A 24,894-nucleotide genomic window follows, 5' to 3' on the forward strand; every position below is an offset into this window, starting at 1 on the left:
AACCTAAACTCTGGGGAACAATGTGTCATGTGATGTCAGGGTTATTTTAAGCCATGGGGGAAAATTCATAATTTACTTAGGAATCTTTAGCGTTCAGTCTTTGTTTGTGGTCCTGTCTCATCCACGTTCCTGGAAGTATCTTGGTCTTGCTTTGAGCACGTGGGTGGCTGGAGTGTATGGGTGCAGGGGGTGGTTTGCAGGGGGACTTCCAGCACCCTGCGGTCACGTAGCCACATCTCCTGGGTCCAGGCAGGAGGATCAGGCAAGAACCCGTGGATGCGGATATGCAACCACTTGGTCACAAGGGCCTCCCTCTTTTGTCTCCTTGGTTGGGGGTAATTACTTAGAGATGACCAGTGTGGACTCTATCGGGAGAGTGGGACAGATGTGGTTAAGAAAACAAAAACCATCACGTAAGATGCTTTCAGATGAAAGCATTGATCATAATAACAATATTTATCAATCGGTAGAGTACAGGCTCCAGCTAATTCAAATGACCAGTTATAAACAACCGTGTCTTCTAAATGAGAGCAGATTCCAGGTTATCCCCCCCGATGATGATGTGATGTCTGTTGACTCAGATGTGCTTTCTTGGGTAGGAGAGATAGGCACGGAGTTGTAGCTATCACGATTGAACATAAGCTCCAACCCATCTATGCATCAAACTGTGATGCGTGCCTCGTGTAATTGTTATCTGTCACGTTTTTCTTGGTATACCCACCATATCAGTGCGTGCCAGATGAATATCTCTGTAAGTAACAGAGCAACTGACCCTCACAAAATGACATCTTTCCACAACAAGAAGTATGGAGGTAGAACAATTCCAGGAACTCAGTTTATCAAAGACCCAGTTTTCTTTTCTTTTTTAAAAAAGATTTTATTTATTTATTATTTTTAAAGAGGGCAAGGGAGGGAGAGAGAGAGAACACCAATATGTGGTTGCCTCTCACATGGCCCCCACTGGGGACCTAGCCCACAATCCAGGCATGTACCCTGACTGGGAATCGAACCAGCGACCCTTTGGTTCGCAGCCCGTGCTCAATCCACTGAGCTACGCCGGCCAGGGCAAAGATCCAGTTTTCTTGCAGTTTTCTGACACTCCTAGGGTCTTCCTGTAGGTTAGCCCTCTTCATGGTCCCAAATTGACTTCCACACTTCCAGGCATCCTATGAAAAAAAGAAAACAATATCCAGCACCGGAAGAAGGAAAGCTCATTTCCAAACATCTTGTCTCAAAAAAGGAGGAATGGCTTTTCCAGAACTCCTTTTTCAGAATCGACTTCCCTTTATTTCCCACTGGAAGAAATGGGTCACATTCCACGGAATGCCCACAGCAAACCGACTGATTATTGGCTGTGAGCACTCTGACCACAGTGCTTGACTAAGAGCAGTCAGGATCCACCCACTGGAGCTGGGAGTTGGGACCTCACCTCCCTTTAAGCATAAGTTTGGGACTCTAAAAGAATTGGGGTTCAATTAGAAGAACTTCGTTGCATTGCTAAAAATATCTGTTATAGTCATTAAGGTCCTAAAACGTGTCCACCTCTATGGTAGAATTGTGGTTTGAGATGCTATTCAAGCTCAAGAAAAAGAGAGGCAAAGCTAAGTCCTTGTGTTCCTAAGCCACACCCTCGGGCTTCTGAGAAGACACACCTCGTGAGTAGGGTTCACTTGGGGGACACGGCAGTCTGAGGCTTAGGTGATCTGTGGCTTATACTCAATCAGAATAGCTATAACTTTATCCTTTTCTCTTCCCAACAAAATCATATCAGAAAATAACTTTAAGTCCATTAAAATGTGCAGGAAATAGTCAGTCTTTTGCACACTAGAGCATTGTATATTAGAAACTCACTATTGCAACGCATCTCAGCTCTGCTGGAGCTACACCATGCGTAAGGACCACTAATCTGTAGTGCTTCATTAAAAAAGAATTACTGGGACCTTGGGCAAGCATCTCTCCCTGTAAATTATGAGACGATGACCCCCAAGGCACATAGCTGACTTCTTTCTTCTATAACTGCTCCCAGCGTGTTTTAACATGCATGAAGTGTTTTCAGCTCCATTCTCTAATCTAGCCCTCGCATTAACTCATTCGTGGTGAGCATTATTATCCTTTGGTACAGAAGAGAAATTGAATGGCTTTCCCAAGGTCATATAGCTAATTAGTGTAGATTCAGGATCTGAACCCTGGTTCTTCCCCCTGAAAGCTAATGACCACGTCATCAAACTGTGTTGGCTCCTGATGGACCTGACTTGCTTTCAGGGAGTCTAGAACGGACTGTTGAACTTGATATTAATAATCGCTCTTTCATAAGGGTTCGTCATCCTAGCAGTTTTTAATAAGCCCAAAGATGTACAGGAGGGTTTTCTGGGCCAGGCCCCCTGCCACTATGTCATTAGCTAAGGAGCCGAACAGCAAGGGGGAGAAACATCAGGATTTTAAAATTTGTTTTCCATTCCTTTGTTCCCCCCACCTAAATACCACTAAAAGATTTATTATGACTGCATGCAGGGAAGAGGAGCCCAAGGGATGTTTAATGTAGACCTCTAGCATGTGACTGTTTCTTCCACAGGAAGGGGGCTGCTTCTTTTCAGAACCTAATGATGGAAGAGCGAGAGGAAATGGATTCTATTAAACCAAAATGACTTATATGTTATTCTGAGGGTGAATTTCCTGACCGTGAGGTTTGCTGATTATTAGACGGGCCTGCTAGTGCCCAATCCATCCCTTCTGTGCTCAGCTGAAATGACATCGCCCTGGGGAGACATCGCTCACGGACAGCGAAAGTCTTACGGAGAAAAGGCACCTTGTACTTTGTCACAACATTTATCAAGCTGTGTTGCCGACTTGTTGAATGTCTGTCTACTCCCCTGGACCATAGCCTCCCCTGGGACAGTGACCTTGCCTACCTTGTTCAATGCCCTGGTCCCGGCACCTAGAACAGTGCCCAGTACATGGGGTCACTGAATGAAACTGTTGAAATAATGAGGTTGGAACTGCTATTATCTTTTCTGAAGGTCTGTGTTCATTTAATGTTTGGTTGGTTTTGGGAGACTGTGACTTAGTGTGATGGATTCTGGCTGTGGTCTCCAAATTCAACTTTTAAAAAAAACTTTTTTAGCGCTGGCTGGCATAGCTCAGTGGATTGAGCGTGGGCTGCGAAGCAAAGCATCGCAGGTTCGATTCCCAGTCAGGGCACATGCCTGGGTTGCAGGCCACAGCCCCCAGCAACTGCACATTGATGTTTCTCTCTCTCTCTCTTTCTCCCTCCCTTCCCTCTCTAAAAATAAATAAATAAATAAAATCTTTTAAAAAAACTTTTTAAAATCCTATCCTATCCTATCCTATCCTGTCCAATCTATTAGAATGAGAATAAATTTTTAAAAAGTAAATGAGGGTCCGCAAGCAGGCCTCTCCGTCGTCTCTCATTCTTGCCTTGTTCTTTGTGGCTGTGCTCCACCCTGTTCCCATCCCTTCTCCTTTGGCTAGCATCACGTAGGAAACAATCTCTTCCGTGGTTTCTTGCGAGGACCCCAAGGGAAGCTGATGTACCATGCCTGGCCTCTCTGGATGGATGGGAGAGACAAGGAGGAAACCCTTCTGTGAGGGACAGGAAAGCCTGGCCACGGTTTGGGGATGCAGGCCTTGGCTGCTTGAGGCCCTGAGTGCTGGGTGTAGAGGGCGGGGCTTCCTCTGACTCCCTTCTGGGCCGTGTTTAGGGAAACTCTCGTTCAAACAAACCTCATCAGATAATCCCCAGCCTTCCAGAAGGACTGTTTCCCAGGGTATAGGAAAATTACCCCATTATCTGTTCTAGCATCCTGTTCTTTACATTGTTTGGAGGCTAAGATCAACAGCCGCTCTGGTATTCTGCATTGTTTGCATTGTTGAAACCTTTGGAAAACTCATCTGGTTTCTTCTCCAAATGAGATTCCCACACCCCTCGGAACCCATTCAGAAACAGGCGTCACTTCCAACAGGCCGTCAGGGAACAGTGTCTGTCAAAGCCAGGTTTCCTTCTGAAGACAGGATTTGAGAATGCTCCTGAAGCCCACGTGGTTCAGTCTCTGGGCCAAGCACAGGCTGTCAGAAGTGCACAAAGTGGAGGGGCCGGTTGGGTCCAGTGTCTCCAGCACTCAGAAAGTGTGGATACTGGAGTGAGGCCTGGGTTGGAGTCCCGCCACTCCCCAGTTACGTGGTTGAAGCCACGAACATCCCTGAGCCTCAATTTTCTCATCTTTACAACAGAGCACTAATACCTACCTGCAGGGTTGTGTGCAGGCTCCTGTGATCACGTGTGTGGAACTCTTGACAAAGTGACTGCCACAGAGCGAGTGTTCATCAGCAACCCTTGTGGTCACTGTCATTATTAGATGTGAGACCTCTCTGGTCACCGTCAGCCCCGACTTTGTTCCTGCTGCACTTGAGAAATGTTTTCAGCTGCCTTTGGGCGACTTTCATTCCATTTCTGGGCAAAACATTAGCCAATGAAATCTCATTTAATATGGCAGGCAGGGTGCAGCAGCGTGCTGACACCCACGTGTGTGCTAACTGGAACAAATGTTGCTGAGCAGATAAATCAGCATGCGTTGCTCAGGAAACCTTGCCTATTGCGTTAGCTCATGAAAGCGAATGGGGAAACGAGCCCCAGGTCCTGTCTTTACTTGCACGATGTCAGTCGATTTCCCAGGCTGCTTGTCTCAGCAGGATCAGCCTCTTCCTGCCTCTGGTCCTGGCAGGCAGCGGTGGGGCCAAGGCAGGGAGATGGTGTTTCCCTCCCTCTCAGGTGAAGTGTTTCTTTACGGTGCTGTTCCCTGGCTTCAGAGTATCGAAGGGTCATTGGGGTGGTTTAATGCAGTAGCTTCCTTCTTATTCTGGAAATTGGGGGGTTTCCCAGATCCCACTTCCTCCTCAGAAGCCCAGGCCTGGAATTTCCGGCTTGGGGCTGCAGGATCAGCACCAAGGGCATAAACTGTCCATCCAGCCATCATTGGGGTGTTCATCTCCAAAAAAGACTTTTAATTGCCTTAAACTGCTTAGTTCTGCTCTCCTCTCAAGAAAGGAAGATCAGGCCCCTCCCAGCCCCACCTCTGAAGTGACTAAGACCTTTACACCTTTGAACAGGAGTGTTGGCATTTGTGTCAGCTTCTCCTCTTGCTTTTAACTTCACGAGCGTCGTTGCAGACTGCTGTTCGGGCTGAAACGGAAGACGATCAAAGCGCAGACGATTTTTCATGGCATAAGTACAGCATAAATCAGAGCCTAGGGGTACTCTTGGAGGACCTGTGGCCAGTCTTCCAACGTTTTGTCTTCCCTTGGGAGAAGGGAAAGGATGGACAGTTTTAAAGCACCTGTTACGGACCCAGCTCAATGCTGGTGCTTGATTTATGTCATTCAACTCCGGTAAACTTCTCTTTGAGGTACACAGCAAGTATCCACTGAATAAATGAATGACTGAGTTTCCTCAGAATCATTTCAGAGGCTGAGAAATGAAGACTCATAAGGGTGAAGTAACTTGCCTAAGAATTTGTTCAGCTCTTATGTGATGGGGCTTGTAGTTCAATTCTGAGCTCCCCATTCCCTTTTAACAGTGCGCCAGAGTCACCATTCAGCATTACAGGGTGAATCCTGTTCTTCCATCCGCAGAACTGGAGGCCTTGAAAATCAAGGCATCTCCTTTTCCTAACAATCTGGATATTTCTTGCTCCTTGAAAGTGAAGGGCATTGAAAAAACTTCAGACTCCTGGGAATTCTCTTCAGGAAGGGGGCTTCCCTTTCTCCTCTGCAGGGGCACTGGAGCCCCCAAGACCACCAGTGATCAGAGAGATCCAGTTGGAGGTGGGCATCTGGTCTCCAATTGTGCAGGTGGGGGCTGCTTAGCAGTGCGTCACTTTAGGATTGTCTCACGACTGAAGAATTGTTTGAGTTGGCCCGTGATGCGGAAATTCACTGCAGGGAGCACTAGGGACTTGTAGTAAGTAATTCAGGGGAAGTCTCTCTGAGGAAATCAGCAATTCTGTTGGTTTCCTCTTAATTGAAACCATTCTTTCCCCGCCAGCCAGCTTTAGTGGGACAGGTTCTAGCCCCTGCCTGTTCTGGAGGCGTTTATTTGGTGTAATCTGAGAGCAGGATACTGGTAACAGGCTCTTGTTTTGTCTATTGTTTCTTTTCATTGGCCAGGCCCCCTGCTTGGGGCATTCATCACACCCTCACACCTTGGTTCCCCAGGGCAATGTGGACACCCTGCAGGCAAGAGGGAGCCCCTAGGGTTTCTGGAGGGTGGATTTCTCCTTATAGAGGCAGAGGGCCGGATTGGCTAATGACCTAGAGATTGTCAAATCTAACTTCTCCCTGGTCTGATAGAGAAACTGACAGCTTATCAATGAGAAGTCCAGAACTAAAGCCCAGGCCACTGGACTCAACCTAGTGCTCCTCCCCCTGAACCAAAGACACACCTGTTGGGCTCCGAACTAGGGACTAGTGCGGCACCGGGGATGTAAAGATGAATGAAGCATAGTCCCCATGAAACCCACTTTGGTTATGTGGGTCAGTATCACTTTAGACAGGCTTCTTCTTAGAACGCTGCTTCCCGGATCGATAGTCTATCTATCAATCTGTCTATTCATCCATCCACCCGTCCACCTATCTAGTATGAATACATATTGTAGAGTAAGAGCTTGTGTGTCTGAATAATTAATTAGGTTCCTGACTCCTAACTGGCGGTCTTGAGTGGATGTTACCAATGATACAGAAAGTAGCCAACCAGTTAGTCAAGAATTAAGTCAGAATATGAGACGTTCCATATTTAAGTTGCTTGACATGTACTCTAATCTTTGAGTTAATTGGCTCATGTTTATCAATACCAGGCATTTTTCTAAGTGTCAGGTACTTTGCTAAGTGTTACATGGGCATGTCCTCTTTAAATCCCCAAAGCATCTCATGAGATAGGCAGTACCTTCACTTTACAAATGAAGACACTGAGGCTTAAAGGTTAAGAAAACATGGCGTGCCTAACATTCCACAAGAGCCCAAGCCGGGACTTGAACCCAAGTCCCTCTCATATGAGAGAGTATGAGCATGGCCACTCCACCATCTCACTGTACCATGGGGGTAAATCGCTCCAGTCACCAGTTACCAGCACCTGTAAAGTAAGGGACACCAAAGACACTAGGTGGCCAGGAGACTCAGAGGGCAGTGAGTGGGTGAACCACAGTAGCACTCAGGTGGGCTATGCTGTCATTCTGACTTGTCTCCTTGAAGTTCAGGCCCAGGACCCAGAAAGGGCCGATGCACCCCAATTCTGCCAACTCTGTACCCAGCTTAGGACTCAAATGGAACTCTTATTCCAGAAATCAGATCATTCCGCTGCCATAAGCTTTGCCTTCCAAGTCTCCCTGTTTATCCTACTAAGTCCAAATTCTGGAAACATCTTCTAATGGATCGTGGAAGGCAAAAATGAATTCCAAATGCTATTTAACCTGTGTGTGCGGATATGTGTGGAGGGCAGTATTTCCTTTCACCATGCATCCGAGCTGATCTGACCAAAAGCCCCCTAATAAAGAAGTAAAATACGCCCGTAAGTTCACAGAAGAGTGAGTGTCCGACCGCAGAGACTGCCTGGCAAGGTAGCCCCCCGTCATTGTCTACTAGAGCATCACCTGTTATTTTCTGTGCGGCGCTATCACTGCCTGAAACTGCCTTATTGATGTGCTAACCACTTACCGGCTTTCTGCCCGTCTCTCTCCCCACACTACAACGTAAACTCTCTCAGGGCGGCAGGAGTCTTGTACGTCTCCCCAGCACCCGGGGTCATGCCTGACACGTAGCATCTGTATCTTCTAGAAGGCGTGTTGAAGTGATGTCTGCACCATAGGCTGGGGGGACTAATGGTGGTTCAGGAGGCACACGTTTCACAGCAGGAGGCCCTGTGGCCCTCGTCTTGATGTTCCCAGGGCACCTCTCAGATGTCCGTGCTGGGAGGAGCTTGGGCCTTCCTTCCCCAAGTGTGGTCCCTCGGCCCTGCTTCATGGCCATTTATTTGAAGGAAACTCAAGACCTTATTTTCTTTGACAACCTCACAGAAAGGGCCATTTGTAACTTCCTTCATCTTTAAACCTCCTGGATCTTTGCACGGGCCTTGCTCCTTAAAAGCAGGAAGTTGTGTTTGGCCCACTCCAGATGAACATGGAATGGTAAAGATTTTCGTCCAAATCCTGCGGCTTGAGTAGGATTTAAAAGCTTGTCAGAAGTGAGTTTTCTGGAGCCTGGCATTTGAGACCGGCATCTGTGGTTACCGACGAGATTTCGCAGATTGAAAGCTTCAGGAAGAGGTGTGAATTACAGGCTATTAGCTCACACGGCAATGGGAACTGTACTGATCCTGGAAATTTTTGGCCCAGATTTTTAAAAACGTTTCCACAATCCAGCCTCTCCCCCTGTAGGGCTTCTGCTTTGAGACATTTGTGTTGCTCTTAAAAGCATCTGAAGAAGGAAGAGTGGTGGGTAGTCGGACTGCATGCACACACGCACATACACACCTCTTCAGGTTTGCACCTAACAGAGAGGGGAAGAGGGAAAGAGAGAGTTGTTGAAATGTGACTGGATGATTTTTGAGCCCAGTGAATTTACAAGTGGTAGAAATCTGTGACTTCCCTTAGTTACTTGCAATACTTGTTGCAAATACATACTTTGTAGCTACACCACTTTGCCATATTTGGAGAGGAAGGGGGTAACCTAAAGGCGTGATTCTTGTTCTGTCTGGATCCACCTGGAGGTCAGGATTGGTTGTGGGTAAATTGTAAGTATAGGGCCACTGGCGACCAAGCGGCAAGGCTTATAAATGACGTCGCTTTCTAAACTGCATCGAACTCATGGCTATTCCCAGAAATATTTGCATGCTTGCTCACTTGCATTCAGATAAGATTTTTTTTAGATGACAGAGAAAGAGGCCACTGGGGATTGCAAGGCACCTGGTGCCCACCGGACTGTCACTGGGGTTGTCACTCCTATGAATTGAAGGGATACTAAGGCAGAAGGAGGTTAAAACTATCAACCTAAGGGGTGTCGGTCCTATACAATCAATCCATCAGAAGAAGCGCAGAGTGATCTGCCTACTATGGCGACCAGGCGGGAAATCTAATCCATTCAACAAGCTTTGCCTGAGTGTGCTCCTGAGATGGTTGGCCCTGTGCAGGGCACGGGCTTCTTAAGTCCCAGTGCAGGACTGATTTTCCTGTAAAATTCCCCTGAACTCATGTGGTCTGTTAGTTGCCCCACTGGAGGAGAGAGTAGTAAGCAGCTCCCACCCACCAGCTCTATTTGCATGGCACTAGCAAATATTAACCCAGGGGTGCTCAAACTGTCTGGCAAGCAGCGTTCTTTACAATCACCTGGAATCTCCGGAAGTGGAGCAATGAACGAGGCATTCATGTGCGGCAGCCGAGAGAGAAGAGGCTGGGCTGTTTGACTTCCTAACGGCACAGCCTCGGACAGGTGTCTTCACCTCTCTGAACCCCGGTTTTCTTATCTACAAAAAGTTGGTGCTAATCACAGCGCTCATCTCTTATGGTTATTGTGGGGGTTAAGTGAGAAAATCGGTGTGAAGCACCTAGCTCAGACCCCTGCACACAGTAGGTGCTATATTAGTGTTGATATCACTGGGTGCCCAGCCAGGGGCTCGGCTGTAGCATCTGTAGGAGCTTGAGGGTCAAAAGCACATCCTTGACTGCACGGTGCACTTGCATTTCAACCCCCCAGGGTGGGAATCTGTCTGCCATAAGCTGAGAGGCGTGTGTGGCTTTGGTACACTGAGTCTTCTTGGCTAGCTCATGTCACAGACCAGGTATCGTCTCAGGGTTTGACTCCTGGCTCTGCCACTTTCCCAGTGGGACATTGGGTCTGTTGTGCTTGGAACCTCACTTACTTCCTCTGCAAAATGGGGGTGATAACCTGACCTCTCGAAGCTGCTGGGGGGAATCCCATGGTGTCACATCTGTTACGGCATCCAGGCTACTGTCCAACACAGGACAGAGCTTCGGAAACCCCACAGTCTTCTCTTTCTCACTTGAGAAGATGCTAAAAGTGATGGACAAGAGGCTAAAATCAAAGTTGGAAACACTTGAGACTTGGGCTGTGAGGGAAATGTGGTGGCCCTTTGTGCCCCTCCATCTGGACGTCTGTCTTGCCAGGACAACAGTGTCCCTTCAGGTTCTGATTCAGTGAGTTCTATCAAGCCCACTGTCACCCAGCCCCAGTCCCTGCGGGATAAGACTGGAAATTCAGACTTTGCTATTTCCTCACAGAGTGAACCAGGGATGGATGATCTTTATTTAGGGAGAGCTGTGACTTGCAAGGCACTTTTATTCCCGAGATCAAGGGGAAAAAACACAAAATAATAATACTAGGCCTGTATCGCTTGTAAAACAGTTTTACTTAGTGCGTTTCATTTGGGCTGCAGAGCCCTGTGCTAATTGCAATACTTAACACTCCTCAGACTCTGAGTTTCCACAGCTTTCACATGGGTGACTAACCCTCTTAGGGCCCCAGATGCTTTGGAGCCGCTGGCACTTGGCAGGCCCTGGCTAAGCGGTGGTTAGCGTTGTTATGATTGGCTCTCACCGTTTGGTGGTTTCCAGAGTGTTCCACTGAGTGTCCTAGACCATTGTGGAGGGTGTCAGGACCGTTGGTGGGGTGGAGTGGGGGCTGGGCAAGAATGAGCAGTGGGTGGGGGCAGGGTCTGGAGTCCGCCCCTCCACCTCACTCCAGCTCCTCCTGGGGCAGCTCTGCCTTTACTTTCTGAGTATTGTGGCTCTGCCTCCGACATCATGGGGGGAGGCAGATACGATGTGAAAACCATAATCTCCTTTCTGAGTGCGGCCGCTTTTCCCCTTTGCCTATTGACAACCCAGGATACACAGAGTGGCAGCTCCACGGGTAAGGGAGAAAATTCCACCTCGAAAAATCTGAGTGGAGGTCTGGATTTTACTCAAACTCCATGAGGCTTTTGAGTCTCTGAGTCTCTTGATCCTTAGTCTCGTCATCTGTCAAAGTGAATCAGTTCTTCAAAATGCTGGTTACCCACCTGAGCGAAAGCTATATGTGAATTAGGTGATGCAATCATTGTCACTAGCTCAGGAAAAAATCTAGTTATGAAACAAAGTGGGACCCTCTTCTTTTTTTCTTCTACCTGCAAGAGGGAAACCCCCGTGTGGTCCCCCGAGATGCTTTTTAATTTCACTTACCACATCCTGGGTTTATGCTAGTCAGTCTGCTAAAGGGATATGGTCCAAAAAAGGAGAAAGCGAAGGCTGCCAGGCCAGAGTGAGCATTTCCCGATTGCCCAGGTGACGTGCGGGGGGTACACCCTGGGGGTTCTCTCCCTCAGCTGTCTTCCTGGACACTCGCTCACCGTAGACTGCTTGGCTTGCAGAATTGTACGTTGCGGTGACAGTTCTAGAACACACACTCTTCTTTGTCAGAAAGACTGTTGGACCCAGGGTAGGGAGTAGGAGCCTAAATAGGCTCTCCCCACTTTCTCCCCTCCCCCAATTCCATCGTCCCACTAGAGGGCAGGGGCGAGGGCTCTTGAGACTGTGTGCAACAACCCAAATGCTCCATTGGTTCAGTGTTGGCAGCCGTGGCAGGGTCAGGGGGTACTGCCAGTTGCCAAGAGTTGGGGTGCGTTTCCTTTCTAAGTACCAAGAGATAAATAGTTCAGTTGAAAGCCACCCAGGACACATTCTGGAGGAAATTTCTCTGGGTATGATGGTGTATGACTATTTTGGCTTCTCATTAAACTCTCTCACTCACCTCCGGGGCAATTCCGGGAGAGGCTGAGTCACTCGAGACTCATGGTCTGCACTGGGCAGCCCAAGGTGATTCGGCCACCGAGTGTGATTTTGGCCTCATTCAGAAGTGGATGCTGAACAATAGGGCCTTTCAGCAGGCGCCCATCACATGGGCGTCAGGGGATGGAGGTGAGTGACATGGGAGCCACAAGAAGGCCTGCCAGCCTGTTGGACAGGCGGGCCTAGGTGCCAGCAGGGGCTATAATAGCTAGAAAGACTCCCAGATGGAAACTTCTGGGGTTCAAACACATCAGACAATCAAAGAAGCAACGAACAGAATAGAATGTCTTCTTTATGTCTCGTTATGACAGTGGATTATGGCATAAGAACAGGCACATAGATCAATGGAACAGAATAAAAAGCCCAGAAACAAACCCACATTTTTACAGTCAGTTAATATTTGACAAAGGAGGCAAGAACAGACAATGGGGTAAAGACAGTCTATTCAGTGAATGGTGTTGGGAAAATGGGAGAGATACATGCATAAAAATGAAACCAGACCACTTTCTTACACCACACACAAGAACAAACTCAAAATGGAGCAGAGACTTAAATGTTAGACTTGAAATCATAAAAATCCGAGAAGAAGCCTAGGCAGTAAAAACTTGGACATTGCATGTAGCACTATTTTTTTTCTGATACATGACCTCGGGCAAGGGGAAAAAAAAGAAAACAAAAACAAATGGGACTATATCAAACTAATAATTTTTTTGCACAGCAAAGGAAATCACAAAAAAAATTGAAAAGACAACCCAAATGGGAGAATATATTCACCAATATGTCTTACAAGTGGTTAATATCCAAAATCCATAAAGAATTCACAAAACTCAACACTAGAAAACAAACAATCCCATTAAAAAATGGGCAGAGAACCTGAACAGACACTTCCCCAAAGAGGACATACAGATGGCCAAAAGACTTTGAAAAAATGTTCAATGTCACTAATTATCAGACAGATGCAAATTAAAACCACAAATTAAAACCTCACACCTGTCAGAATGGCTATCATCAATAAGTAAACAAACAAGTGCTGACGAGGATGTGGAGAAAGGAAAACCTTTGTGCACTGTTGGTGGGAATGCAGATTGGTGCAGGCACTATGGAAAGCAGAATAGAGTTACCTTAAAAAATTAAAAATGGGACTGCCTTTTGACCGAGTGATTCCACTTCTGGGAATATATCCAGAGAGACTCAAAACACTAGTTTGAAAGAATATATGCAGTCCTACGCTCATTGCAGCATTATTTACAATAGCCAAGATGTGGAAGTAGCCCGAGTGTCCATCAGTAGATAAGGGGATAAAAAAATGACATCTTACCTTTGGCAACATCATGGGTGGACCTGGAGAGCATTGTGCTAAGTGAATAAGCCAGTCAGAGAGAGATGAGTATCATACGATTTCACTCATATGTGGATTCTAATGAACAAAATGAATTAACAAGCCAAATAGAGACAGGCTCATAAATAGCAGGCTCACAGCTGTTGGGAGAGATTGAATGGGGGTGGTAGTAGTGGAGGGATTGAGCAAAAAAAGAAAAAAGAGAGAGAAAAAGCTCATGGACACGGACAACAGAGTGGTGACTGGTGGGGGGACGAGGATGGGGAGAGGTGGAGGAGGGTAGAGGGAGGAGACGTAGTCATGGAGGGAGCCTAAACACACGACACAGTGTACACCTGGTGTGTTGGAGAATTGTGCACCTGAAACCTGTATAATTTTGTTAGCCAGTGTCACCCCAACAAATTCAATAAAAACGACAGTGGATTATGACTTGATTGGGAATAGCTTGCTCAGACCTCTTATAAAAGCAGTTCAGTAGTAAGGGCACTGGTCTAGGAGTCAGTAATCCAGCAATTATAAACCCCTCAGGGCCTGCTTTTCTCATAACTGGCTGGGGGACCATATTCAGCCATGCTGGGGGTTTTTTTCTATTGTATTTCAGGGGAATTGGATTAGAAGCCATCTGTTGTCCCTCCTGCTTTTAAACATAGATGATCCAATTAGTATGATGCTATTTTTTAAAAAATTGACCTTTTCTTTTCCTTCTTTTAATGAGAATCAGTTCGGTTAGGTTTGTGAGTTGTATAATCTTTTTCAGACATGAGCTCAGTGTATCAGGAGACAGAAACAGAATCCTGGCTATTTCATGATAAACACTATACAATTTTTCTGAGAAGTAGAGAACTCACCAGTGCTTTTGGCTGCCATTGCTCAAGAGGCTAGCCTGTGACAGACTCCCAGGAGCTCCATGGAGTCAGATGTAGTCAGCCCGAAGGGCCTGCGCCAGCTAGATTGGCCTGGCATCTTCGCTTGGTCTGTTGAGATTTCAGGCTGAGCAGCAGACATCTCAGAATGTCACAAGGACAGCCTGGGGTCCGGCTTGCCAGCCCTGGGTCAACCCTGAGTCCCCGGTCTTTTATTCACTCTGCTTGACCGTGGCCAGGGCCCTAGGCTGTAAAGGGCAAAGGAGGCCTAAGCTATAGGTTGGGCTAGATTCTCAGTTGCCAAGAGGATCATGGGAAGAGCCCAGTAGAAGCTGAGAGGTTGCCAGCCCATTGTTGGGGAGAGCCAGTAACCAAGGAGAATGTGGGATCTTCTCCCCGTGGAGAAGGTGGAAGTGCCGTCAGTGAGGGTTTCCCCCTGAAGCCTTCCCAAGTTCTTGGGCAAAGGGTCCTGCCCTTTTAAACCTTATGGTCTGGAATCAAGAGAACTCGGATCTTAAAATAATATTCAATGAACTTGAATTCTTCTCGCCAGAACTCTCTTTTAATGCTCAGCTTTCCACACTTTAAAAACCACCTGGAGAAAAAGTGGGCTTCCTATAGTTGTGGTATCTGTCCCATGCCCAATTTAACACTTCAGGGTGATCAGCCGGTCCACCCAGTCTGAAATCCAGTCCCCAGCTTACTAGCTCAGGTCACTCAGGTCTTCTCGACAAACCAGTTACCTTCTGTGGAAAATGGGGAAAATGAAAGTGTCTGCCACATAGACTTGTTGTGAGAATGAAATGCATTCTTGCACGTAAAATGTTGAAAACCCCATGTGGCCCAGAGTAGGTGCTGGGTGAGTGCTCGCTGTTATTGCGGCGATGGGGAGGGCACAGGTCATTACGTCTCAGGAACTGGCTTTATTCCCATCTTCAAAACAGGCAAGCAAACAAACAAAAATCCAACTTCCACAGACACATGGCCTCCTCTGGGACCAAATCAGTAGGAAAAAATCTGACTCTGCCACATCCCTCCTGAGGAGATGGCAAATAGGGTCCAGGCACATCTGGGTGGCTCATGTTGGAAAATAAGTTAATTCGTTTTGGACCTTCTGGAGAAGTCTGGTTTGTAGAGCTGCAGGTCTCTGGGCACAGTGTGACGGAAGACCGTCTTCTGGTGGTCCTCACGTGAGACACACTGCGACTGGCATCCTCTCTCAGGAGATCTGGCCTCAGAAATGACTCCATGACGGGATGCATACAGGCTGTGTCCATCACGGAGATGATGTTTATAAAATTCGGACAAAGCCAATTACAAGACGGAAAGTTGGTCTTGAAACATTTGGTTTTTTAAAAAAATATTTTGTTTATTTATTTTTAGGGAGGGAGAAAGGGAGGGAGAGAAACATCCACGTGAGGGAGAAACATTGCCTCTTGCATGCTTGCCCCAACTGGGGACCAAACCTGCAGCCCAGGCATGTGCCCTGACTGGGAATCGAACCAGTGACCTTTCACTTTGTGGGATGACATCCAGCCAACTGAGCCACACCAGTCAGGGCTGAACCATTTGTTTCCAGAGAAAACTGCAAAGTTTCTCGGAAGCAAATGCTTCCGGTTAAAGACATCTTAAGTGTCTTGTAGGGAATTTTCAACAAGGCCCAGCTGGAGGTTCTTCAGACGTGATGTGGGGAATGGAGCTGGGAGGGGCTCTTTTTGCACCCCACAAGTCTGCTTGTCGTGTCAGGGCAGGGGGAGGAAGAGAATATTCGTTCATTCATTCATTCATTCATTCACTCATTCAACATGTGCCTCCTTGTGCAGTACTGTGCTGGGTACTGGGGACACAGTGATGAGGGAGAGACACAGTCTCTGCTGCCACGAAACCCACAGGGAAGTTCCAAAACTTCAGAATCCTGGAATTTGATTACTGAGGAGACCTTGGAGATAACAATCCTTGTAATTCTTTATGTGTTTGTGTCACGGACTTCTCTGAGAAATTAATGAAACCCAGGGACGTTGTTCCAAAACACCTACACACACACCCACACACACACAAGCATGCAAGCACACACTATATTCAGACACACAAACTCTTGCACATAATTTCACAGGTTTGTAGACCCCCTAAAGATAGCTTGTCGATTCCAGGTTGAAAACCTCCGTTGCTAGGCAGCTGTGTGACACCCCACCCCCGCCCCCACTCACGCCTCAGGAAAGTGTGGGGAGATGTAGATGACGGTGGGTTGGGTGAAAATGACACAGTGCTCCCCTCCCAGCAGACCTGGGGATTTTCCACCACTCACGAAATGACTAGGGCAGACCAAGAAGCTGTTCATCTCAGGCCCTGCAATGTAGGCTAAGTTTTGCAATGGTGCTGGAGTGATTTTACTAGAAAGGTCTATTTTCCTTGACCCGAGGCTTGGTGGAACATCAAGTTAGAATTAATGGCACCTTGGGTCAGTGATGGTTTATCCAAGCAAGAATGAATTTACCCAGGACCTGTCACAATGGGCAGCTGAGTACAGAGGTTAGAACGCTGAACTAGTGTACCAACCTTCACGTGAGTTTGGTGCCAGAGTAGGTTAAATGAGAAGACATGCTCTCGGAGAGCTCCTTTTTAAAACATCTTCTGAACGGGTCATGTTGACAGACCTCTTCCCGTGTGGGTGAAGAGCTCCCCTGGTGCTGGACCCGTGGCCCCTTGGTCTTCCTGGCAACCCTAATGTGCCGGGTGGCGTTTCTCCCTCCAGAAAGGCTCCACCCTGAATCTAAAAGTGTCCTCAAACGGTTGATGTTGCCCTTTGGGTCTCTCAGAGGGAGGGACTTGGACAGTTTATTTATTACGCTATACAGGAGATTTATTAGAGACCAGAGGGCTCAACGGAAAACGTTCTTGATTTATTTCCAGTTGGAAAGTCTTGTTTGAAAGATGCAACAGCCAGTTGCTATTAGCCTCTTGAGTCACAGCAGATCCCTAATCACAGGGAGGGGCCTCTGTGTCTTGGGATAGTGTACAGACATCTTGGGAGTCCTGTGTGTCTGCAGGGGTTTGCCGCGTGGCCAGTACCACGACCATAGACGCCAGTGCTCTCCGGTGGTCTGTGTTCCATGGCTACGCACACCGCAGACTTACTCTAACTTTGTGAATATTAGCAGCTATACATTGAGGATGCTGAGAGGTCATAAAAAGTTACTTAATTCGGGGTTAGGAGTAGTAGCCGAGTGGATAAGCCTATAGACTCTTGGTGCCAGGCTGTCTGGGTTGGAATCTTGGCTCCATCATTGCTAGCTCTTGGAACATGAGCGTGCTTCTTACCTTCTCCGTATCTGGAAAGTGAGGATCATAAGATTACCCATTTTGTAGGGTTGCTTTAAGGATACAATGAATTATTACTTGCAAAGTGCTTAGAGTAGTGCCCAGCACATACATAGTAAGTGCACAACATGTGTTAGCTACTATTATCACCATTGGTCTATTATTAATACCCTTTGGGGTAATATTTTCAGTTTGCATTCGTGTTGAGAAAGCCCATTGGAAAGTCATCATGCATTATCAGGACTTGAAGGATATACGACCCTGAAGGCTTGGTCCCTTTCAAGGTATGAGGGACCCAGGGAGAAAGAACTGTGAACACTCACGGAACAGTTGACCTGAAACAAAGTTTTGACACCACCTTTGCAATCGCAGCTGGCTGGATGCTCCGGGATTAGGAGGTGGACCTTTTTCATGCATTTAAGATAAATGCATGCTGTGGAATTTCCACATTGCACAGAATTCCCTCATTCATTTGGCAGCCCTTGGCTGGCACCTACTGTGTGTCAGGCCCCATTTAAGCCTTGAAGTCTAGGAAGGCTGAAAGATGAGTTTACCTATTGTTTCCTCTCTTGGCTGAGCAGAGCACACGCAACCACACACTTCTACTTGCACACACACATATAGACACACTCACACAACACACGCAGGTATTGTCTATGAAGTTACGTTGACTGTGGCACAAAGGCTTTTATTCGAAAGTCTCGGCCTGAATTGGTTTCTGTTGTATTTGCATATCTGTTTGTACATCTCTAACCAGAGTTAATTTTAATAAGACTGAAACTGCCACTGAGCACCAAGCCACGTCCATGCCTCAGACTTTATTTTTAAGCTGGGAGTGACAGAAGCCACCTGGCTGAGCACTGACAGGCAGTTGGCCTGTCCCGCTCTCTGCTGAAGGCTCCCCCATCAGCCTCGCCTCCAAGGAGCTGATTGGGAGGCTTTGTTTTTCTTTTGTAGGCTAGACAAGCAGAGCCCCGCATGGGCTGCCACCCCAGAAGGGCTGCCACCCGGAGTGACAGTTTCCCTTTGCTAAGATTGGCTGACAGAGGTCAAAGCTGAAAATGTCAGTAGACACAAACAGTATTTCAAAACGGCCTTGTGCGTGTCCCTCCTCTGTGCTCCGCTGTGTCATCGGCCCGTGCTGTGTGGCTGTTTTGAGAAGCACAGCATTCTCCACCCTGAAAGGAATTAATCTCATGCAAAAACCCATTTCCTCCATCTCACCTACTTTGGATGCTTTTTTAGAGCAGCGACAGGCTAATGAGGCAAACAAAGGAGAAGAAGACCAGCTGATATGGGCTCGTGTTGTTTTAAAGCTCCATTTCTTGTTTTTTCTTCCACTGTGTTCAGTCAAGAAAGAGCATACAGAAGGTCAACAGTTCTCGTAACATCTCATTTCGCATTTGTCTGACTCCGTTTTCTTCTGGTTGGAACCTGCTTCCTGCTCAGAAAGGAGAAAACAGTTGTCTGTACAACTCAATCATACCGGCCCATACTGGCCCTCTCTCTGCTCTTACGTCACAGCAGGGTAGGTGTGCTTCTCTCCTTTAGAGTGAAATCCTCCTCTAGTCATAACAAGAGGAACCAAGGGCAAATAGCAAGGTGGTTTGGAACATGGTCTGGCATTAAACAGGCCTAAGGTGAAATTCTACCTCTGCCACTTATTAGCTGGGCAAACTTGGAAAGTTGTTCAATTTTCTGAGCTTTAATATTTTTTTACCTATAAATAATATGTACACACATACATTAAATTCAGCTCTTAGGGTTCTTGGAAGCTGATGCAACCCAGAACCCTGAAGGTTCTGGGCACCCAGGGACAATGCGGGAAGGAGCAGGCTCCCAGTACCCGGCTATTGGCTCGGTACAGTAGAACAAGCACCTGGGATTCGGGGAGGTGACTACAGCCTTTGGACAGACATCCTCACCTCCCTGGGCAGCTCAGTTCTCTGAGTCTCAGTTTTCTTGTTGATAAATAAGCGGGATCTTCCTGACTACCTCCAGACCTGCCCACAGGAGTCTGAGGAAAGGCAGGTCTGTCTGGGTCCAGACCTGGCTCCTAACTGACGAAGCGCTGCCTGGCCTGGCACGTGGCCCACCATGTGGCGGGCGGGCCTGAGAACTGTCAGTAAGCATCCTTTGGGAGGGTCCAGCTTTGAGGCTCAAGGAAGTGCTCAGGAGGAATTAGAGTTCACCAGGACAGTTTCAGTAATGTGACCTTTCTGTGTTGGAGCCAACTCAAGTGCAAACTGGGGATAATACAGTCCCCGAAAGAAAAAAAAAAAAGAATTTTCAATTAAGGCCTTTTAAGACTTTTGAGATTGTTACAGAGGATCCTGTAGAAGCAGAGGGTTGTTCAGCTCCTTATTGAGACTTCAGATGAATGTCTGCAAAACTCACGGAAATCCTTGAATTAAATCACTCTTTCACCAGTGGGCAGCGGTTAGGCTTATGTTAAATGCCATTAACTCTTGGGAGCGAACAATAGGTCTTGGATCGATCTGTCAAGATGTTAAAGTATGTTTTTCAAGAAATTTCAGTGAGCCATTCATTTACTCAACAATATTTGCTGAGCCTCTCTTTGTCAGGTACCGCTGTGAGCATTAAAAGCAGCTGTAAACCACTAAAAGGCCTTTGCTTTTTTGTGTATGTGTTTGTCTCACAAAAAGGGCAGATGGAGAATAATTAACTGCATAAACAAATAAATAAGTTGCTGTCGAAGGTGTGAATGCAAGGTGAGCGGAGGGGGACGCTGCAAGTTTGGTGAGGGTGTTCCGGGAAGGACTCTGAGAGGAGGGGATGTGGAGCTGGCAAACAAGAATGCAATGATCGAGGACAGAGCATGCAAGACAGCGGGAAAGGCAGATATAAATGTTCTAAGGTGGGAAGGAGCTCAGAGTGCCCCAAAAAACTGAAGGGAAGCTTTGTCTCTGGAGCTGAACAAGCTACTTACAGGCTGGAGAGGGAGACAGGAGCCAGACCTTGTAGATCTTATCAGCTGTGATAAGGAAATTTATTCTGGGTGCAAGCAGGAGCCACTGGAGGTTATAAACCCGGGAGCAACACCACAGGATTGTGGGAAAATGCTCATAATACAAGATTAAGGGTGGAGTGGGAAGGGAGACTCCCAAATCTCAAACTGTATATTTAGTGTCATTTGAACTAGAAACACACATACACACATTCAGAAAACAAACTGAAAGAAGATACAGCAAAATGTTTAAAATGTTAGCTGTAGTTTCTTAGTGATGGACTTGCTTTTCTTTCACTACTTTCCAGAATTTTGTAAGTTTTCCACAAGTTTGTATTGCTTTACTAATCAGAAGCAAATCATATACTTTTGTTTCTTTTCTTTTTTAAATGTATTCATTTACCTACCGAGAGATCTCTTGGTTGCTTCCAAATGTCGACAATTACGAGTAAAGCTGCTATAAACAGCTGCATGTGGGGCTTTGTGTGGACAGAAGTTCTGAGCTCCTTTGGGCAAGTAACGAGGAGTGTGATGGCTGAGCTATATGGCGAGAGAACGCTGAGTTTTGTTGTGGCTGTAACCATTTTTTAGGTGGTAAAAGACAAACTGGGACTTACTCAACATTTAAAGAGTTTATTTGAGCAACAATCAATTTTACCTGGATAGCGCCAAACCCAAAGTGGTCAGGAGCAGTCCCAATCATGTGCTTTTTAAAAACTTGGTTGTGCAGCAGTGGATGGAGACACGGTGAGAGTGAGGCGTCTTGATGGTGTCTTACTCCAGGTTTGAGTTTCTAGGAATGGTGCTTTGGAATGTTGGAGTAATTATTGAAGGCTCTGGCCAGTAGAGAAGATTATTTGGCTTTTTAATGAGGCTGCTCAAAAACAAACATCTTATCCCTTCCAGGTTGTTTATGCAAAGGAAACTTAACATTTCTGTTCCATCCCACAGATCTGAATGTAACCTGCCGATACTCAGGTGTATTCCACGTGGAGAAAAATGGTCGCTACAGCATCTCGCGGACGGAGGCTGCTGACCTCTGCGCGGCTTTCAATTGCACCCTGCCCACCATGGCCCAGATGGAAGAAGCCCGGAGTGTTGGGTTTGAGACTTGCAGGTGAGAGACCAGCCGCTGTCCAAGGGCCACCCGGGCTTATGGGGCGGGGCTTAGTGCTGAGAAGGCTCTTCCCTGACAGCTGATTGGATGATTGCTTATCAGCCCCACCTATCAATTTGGTGTGGTCTACTGGAACCTGTAGGGCAGCTGAAATTTAAAGTCTTCTAAAGACACCTTGTGAATCATAGCGGGGTTGCCCAGAGGAGGCCATTAAGGGTCAGCCTCTGGAATCTTCCTGCCTGAAGTGCTTCCCCAAAGCACTCTCCTGGCTTTGAAGAAAGCGTGCAATGTTATTGTCGGAACCACAAGGAAGCATATGCCAAATAACAGTGTTTAAAATAACTAAGTGCTTGGAGTCTTGACCCTGCAGACTTGGCTTAAAGTGGATTTTTCAAACAACTCTCTCTCTCTGGTTCTCACTCTCTTTGTTTGTTTTTTGATTCTCTTCTATGTTGCTTTTGTTTGAGGGGGCTACAAAAAGGTGGATATGAAAATTATTCACACAAAACACTGGTGATTGGGAAACGATGGGAGGGACTGAGAACGGCCTTCTGAGAGCTTCTGTGGATAACGGGTATCACAAGCTCTGTGGAGCTTTCTCCAAACCCTTCTGCTGGAGGACAATCACAGCAGGCAATGGCCTTTTGTTTTTTTTTCAGTTTCCAGTGGCCCCGGGGTGAGTGAGTGGTGCACTTTAAGAGCAAGCAGGGGTGACAACCACAGCGAAGTGCATGGTTCAGTTTGTTTTCACTAGAAGCTCTCTGAGTCATCTGAGCAACTGCTAAGTTTCCATCCAGCCCATGCTAGCCTCTCTGTGCTTTTGCAACGTGACGTCACTAGGAACATTAAATACATCTAACCCCCATCCTTGGTTAGAGATTGAGGCACCCACTTTACGAGCGGTAGCTGAGGCTCTTGCTAAAAGGGAAAAGAGAAATCTTGAGGTCTAATATGGTAGCCACTAGTCACGTGTGGCGATCTACACTTAATTAAGTGAAATTGAAACCTTGATTCTTCAATCACACAGTAGCTACACTCCGACTAGCCACAAATGGCTAGTGGCTCCTGTATGGGACATCAATTACAGACCGTTTCCATGATAACAGAAAGTTCTGTCACACAGCATGCTCTAAAACAAACAGCAGATGAATAAGACATCTGTATGTGTTCAGAACTGTGTCTGCGAGAGCATAAAAGGATCAGAGAAAGGGAGCTGGCTCTGGTAGCTGCTCACCCTGAGCTGTAGTCTGTAGTGAAGGGAGGCCAGTCAGCAGATTCATTGATTCTGTCTCCAAGGCTAGTTGTTTACATATCGCCTGGACTAGGTCAGTAACTGTACTTGAACAACAATAAAAATGAATGAATGAATGAATAAATAAGTAAAATATATTTTTAAAAATCCACTAAGAAAGTGAGTTTGGTAAGCTGAGTTTTGGTTGTGAAATGCAGGCAAGACATGGTTACAAAGTACAGAAATCTTCTCATATTCTGAGAAAAGGGAAGTTCTTACTATTTTCACTGGTTAATCATCAAACATGTAGATGCTGGGCATTTGCTCACAACCCTTACTTAACCCTTCAAATGGCACCGTGGTCGGTTACATTACTCCACATGTGGGTGAAGCAAGTGAAGCTTAGGGAAGTTCCACAGCTCACCGTGGGCCACGTTGCTTGCAGGGGGAGGAGTCCAGATTCAGGTCCTGCTTCATCTGAGCCCAGGGCAAGATTCTAATGACCAAGCCCCTCCAGAAAGACTGAGAGCAAAAGGGAGATGCAAGCATGACGTGTGGATTTGCTGAGTATTTCTTTTCTCCCTGTGAACAGCAACCTACTCATGTGGTGCAGACACGTATAAATGTTAATATCCCCAACCCCTGTACAGTGTGACACACAAAACTGCCTGTCAACCTGATGTGGCAAAACTCAGGAATAACTTACAAAGGGAATGTAGATTCTAGAATCTAGATAGTCAGTGTGATGCAGACTGGATGCATGCAGTGAGGGTAGGATAGAGTGTAGGCCTACTAAGGAGTACTGTTATTAAAAAAAGAAAAAAGAAAAGAAGCACTATGCCAAAGAAACCTACTGTTGCCTCCATAGCTGGTATTAAGTGTTGCAAAACTCATTTCCATTATTTTACTTGTCGCTATGAATCAGCTATCTGCCATAGGACAGATGGCAGAGTCTCACGCTATGATAGAACCTTAGCGGCTACTCTCTTCTGTCTGCCTCACCCTGATTAGTAGCAATTGTGGGGTATATGGTACTTAACGAACATGTAATTGCCACCCCTCCCCTCACCAAGCTAAGGAGTCTTTGGAGGAACCAGACTGTCAGTTTAGATGAGGAGTTAGTCATGCAAGCTAGAATTGCAACATAGACATTAATGACTTTTAGTACTTCAAAATTTCAAACTCAGAGCCATTTCCATGGGTCTGGAAGGGCAACACACTATTGTTGCCCCCGGCAGGAGAGATTAAAAGGATTGTGCCTTTTAGCCAGCGTTGCATTTTTCAGAAACCTGCTGGATTTAGCTTCTCCCTTTTCTTCCCTTCCCCTGCCACCACCTCATCCCTTGCAGATGGTATTTTCTCAGCCCACATCTTTTTTTTTTTTGAAGCCTTTATAGTCCAGAGACATTGTGCAGTAAGTGAATCTTTAGCCACCGTGATGCTGGTAGGAGGCGCTGGGTGCTGTGTATTGTATCTGACGGGGCCTCCAGCTCCAACGTGCTCCCAGACACACCTTGGTGGGGCGGAGGGGCTTAAGTGCTTCCCTGGCTGTGCTGCTTCTAGAAAATCCTGGTTCTAGAAAATCCTGGAGTGAAATGAGGCATTGCTATCTACTTATTAATCATGATTGCTCCTGTTTTAATGACGGTCAGTTTACTTCCACTGGCAATGAAATGATGCCTGAGATGCTCACGAGGCAAAACGCTCTCGTATCTGTCATAAGAGCGAGGCTTCGTGTTTAGAGTAATGGAATCTGGGATGAAGGAATCCCAGGAAACGGTGAGGCAGGGAGAGAAGTTTAGGGATGGGAAAGAGGACAGTTTTGACATTTGAGGACTGAAAGGAAGAGCCACCTCGTTCTGTCTTATGGGAACAGGTCATTTCACGCATTTTGTGAAAAATGGGACGGTACTGAGGAACCAGGGTGAATCTCACACCATAAAGTGGTTTTCTTTCCTCTTCCGTGACTTGGGCTTCCTTCTTCTTGTTCAAACTGATTTGACCACAACTTTTCTTTGAAACAAATATTTTCTTTTCATGAATCTTTTTTTTTAAAAGCTCTCATAGAGCCCTCCATGAAATTACCTCTATCAGCACTATTGATCGCTTTCACTCTTTCTCTGCTGTTATTTTTAGATTTCACGTAACTCAGTGGTTGAAACTTGTAACGCCCCTTGGGGTGAGTGGAACGAAGCGTTGTACAGCATGGCGT

General features: G+C 46.6%; 1 protein-coding gene across 21 annotated transcripts in view; it reads left to right on the plus strand.

Moving 5' to 3' along the window:
* CD44 (CD44 molecule (Indian blood group)) overlaps window positions 1-24,894 on the plus strand; it is an 86,609-nt gene that overhangs the window by 15,122 nt on the left and 46,593 nt on the right. For all 21 annotated transcript variants that reach the window (XM_036029227.1, XM_036029224.1, XM_036029228.1 and 18 more), the window contains exon 2: window positions 21,286-21,451. In XM_036029227.1, the coding sequence (XP_035885120.1) occupies window positions 21,286-21,451 (166 nt within the window). The remainder of the gene's footprint in view (window positions 1-21,285; window positions 21,452-24,894) is intronic.

This window comes from Phyllostomus discolor, chromosome 6, assembly GCF_004126475.2.
Source record: "Phyllostomus discolor isolate MPI-MPIP mPhyDis1 chromosome 6, mPhyDis1.pri.v3, whole genome shotgun sequence".
NCBI classification, from domain to species: Eukaryota; Metazoa; Chordata; class Mammalia; order Chiroptera; family Phyllostomidae; genus Phyllostomus; species Phyllostomus discolor.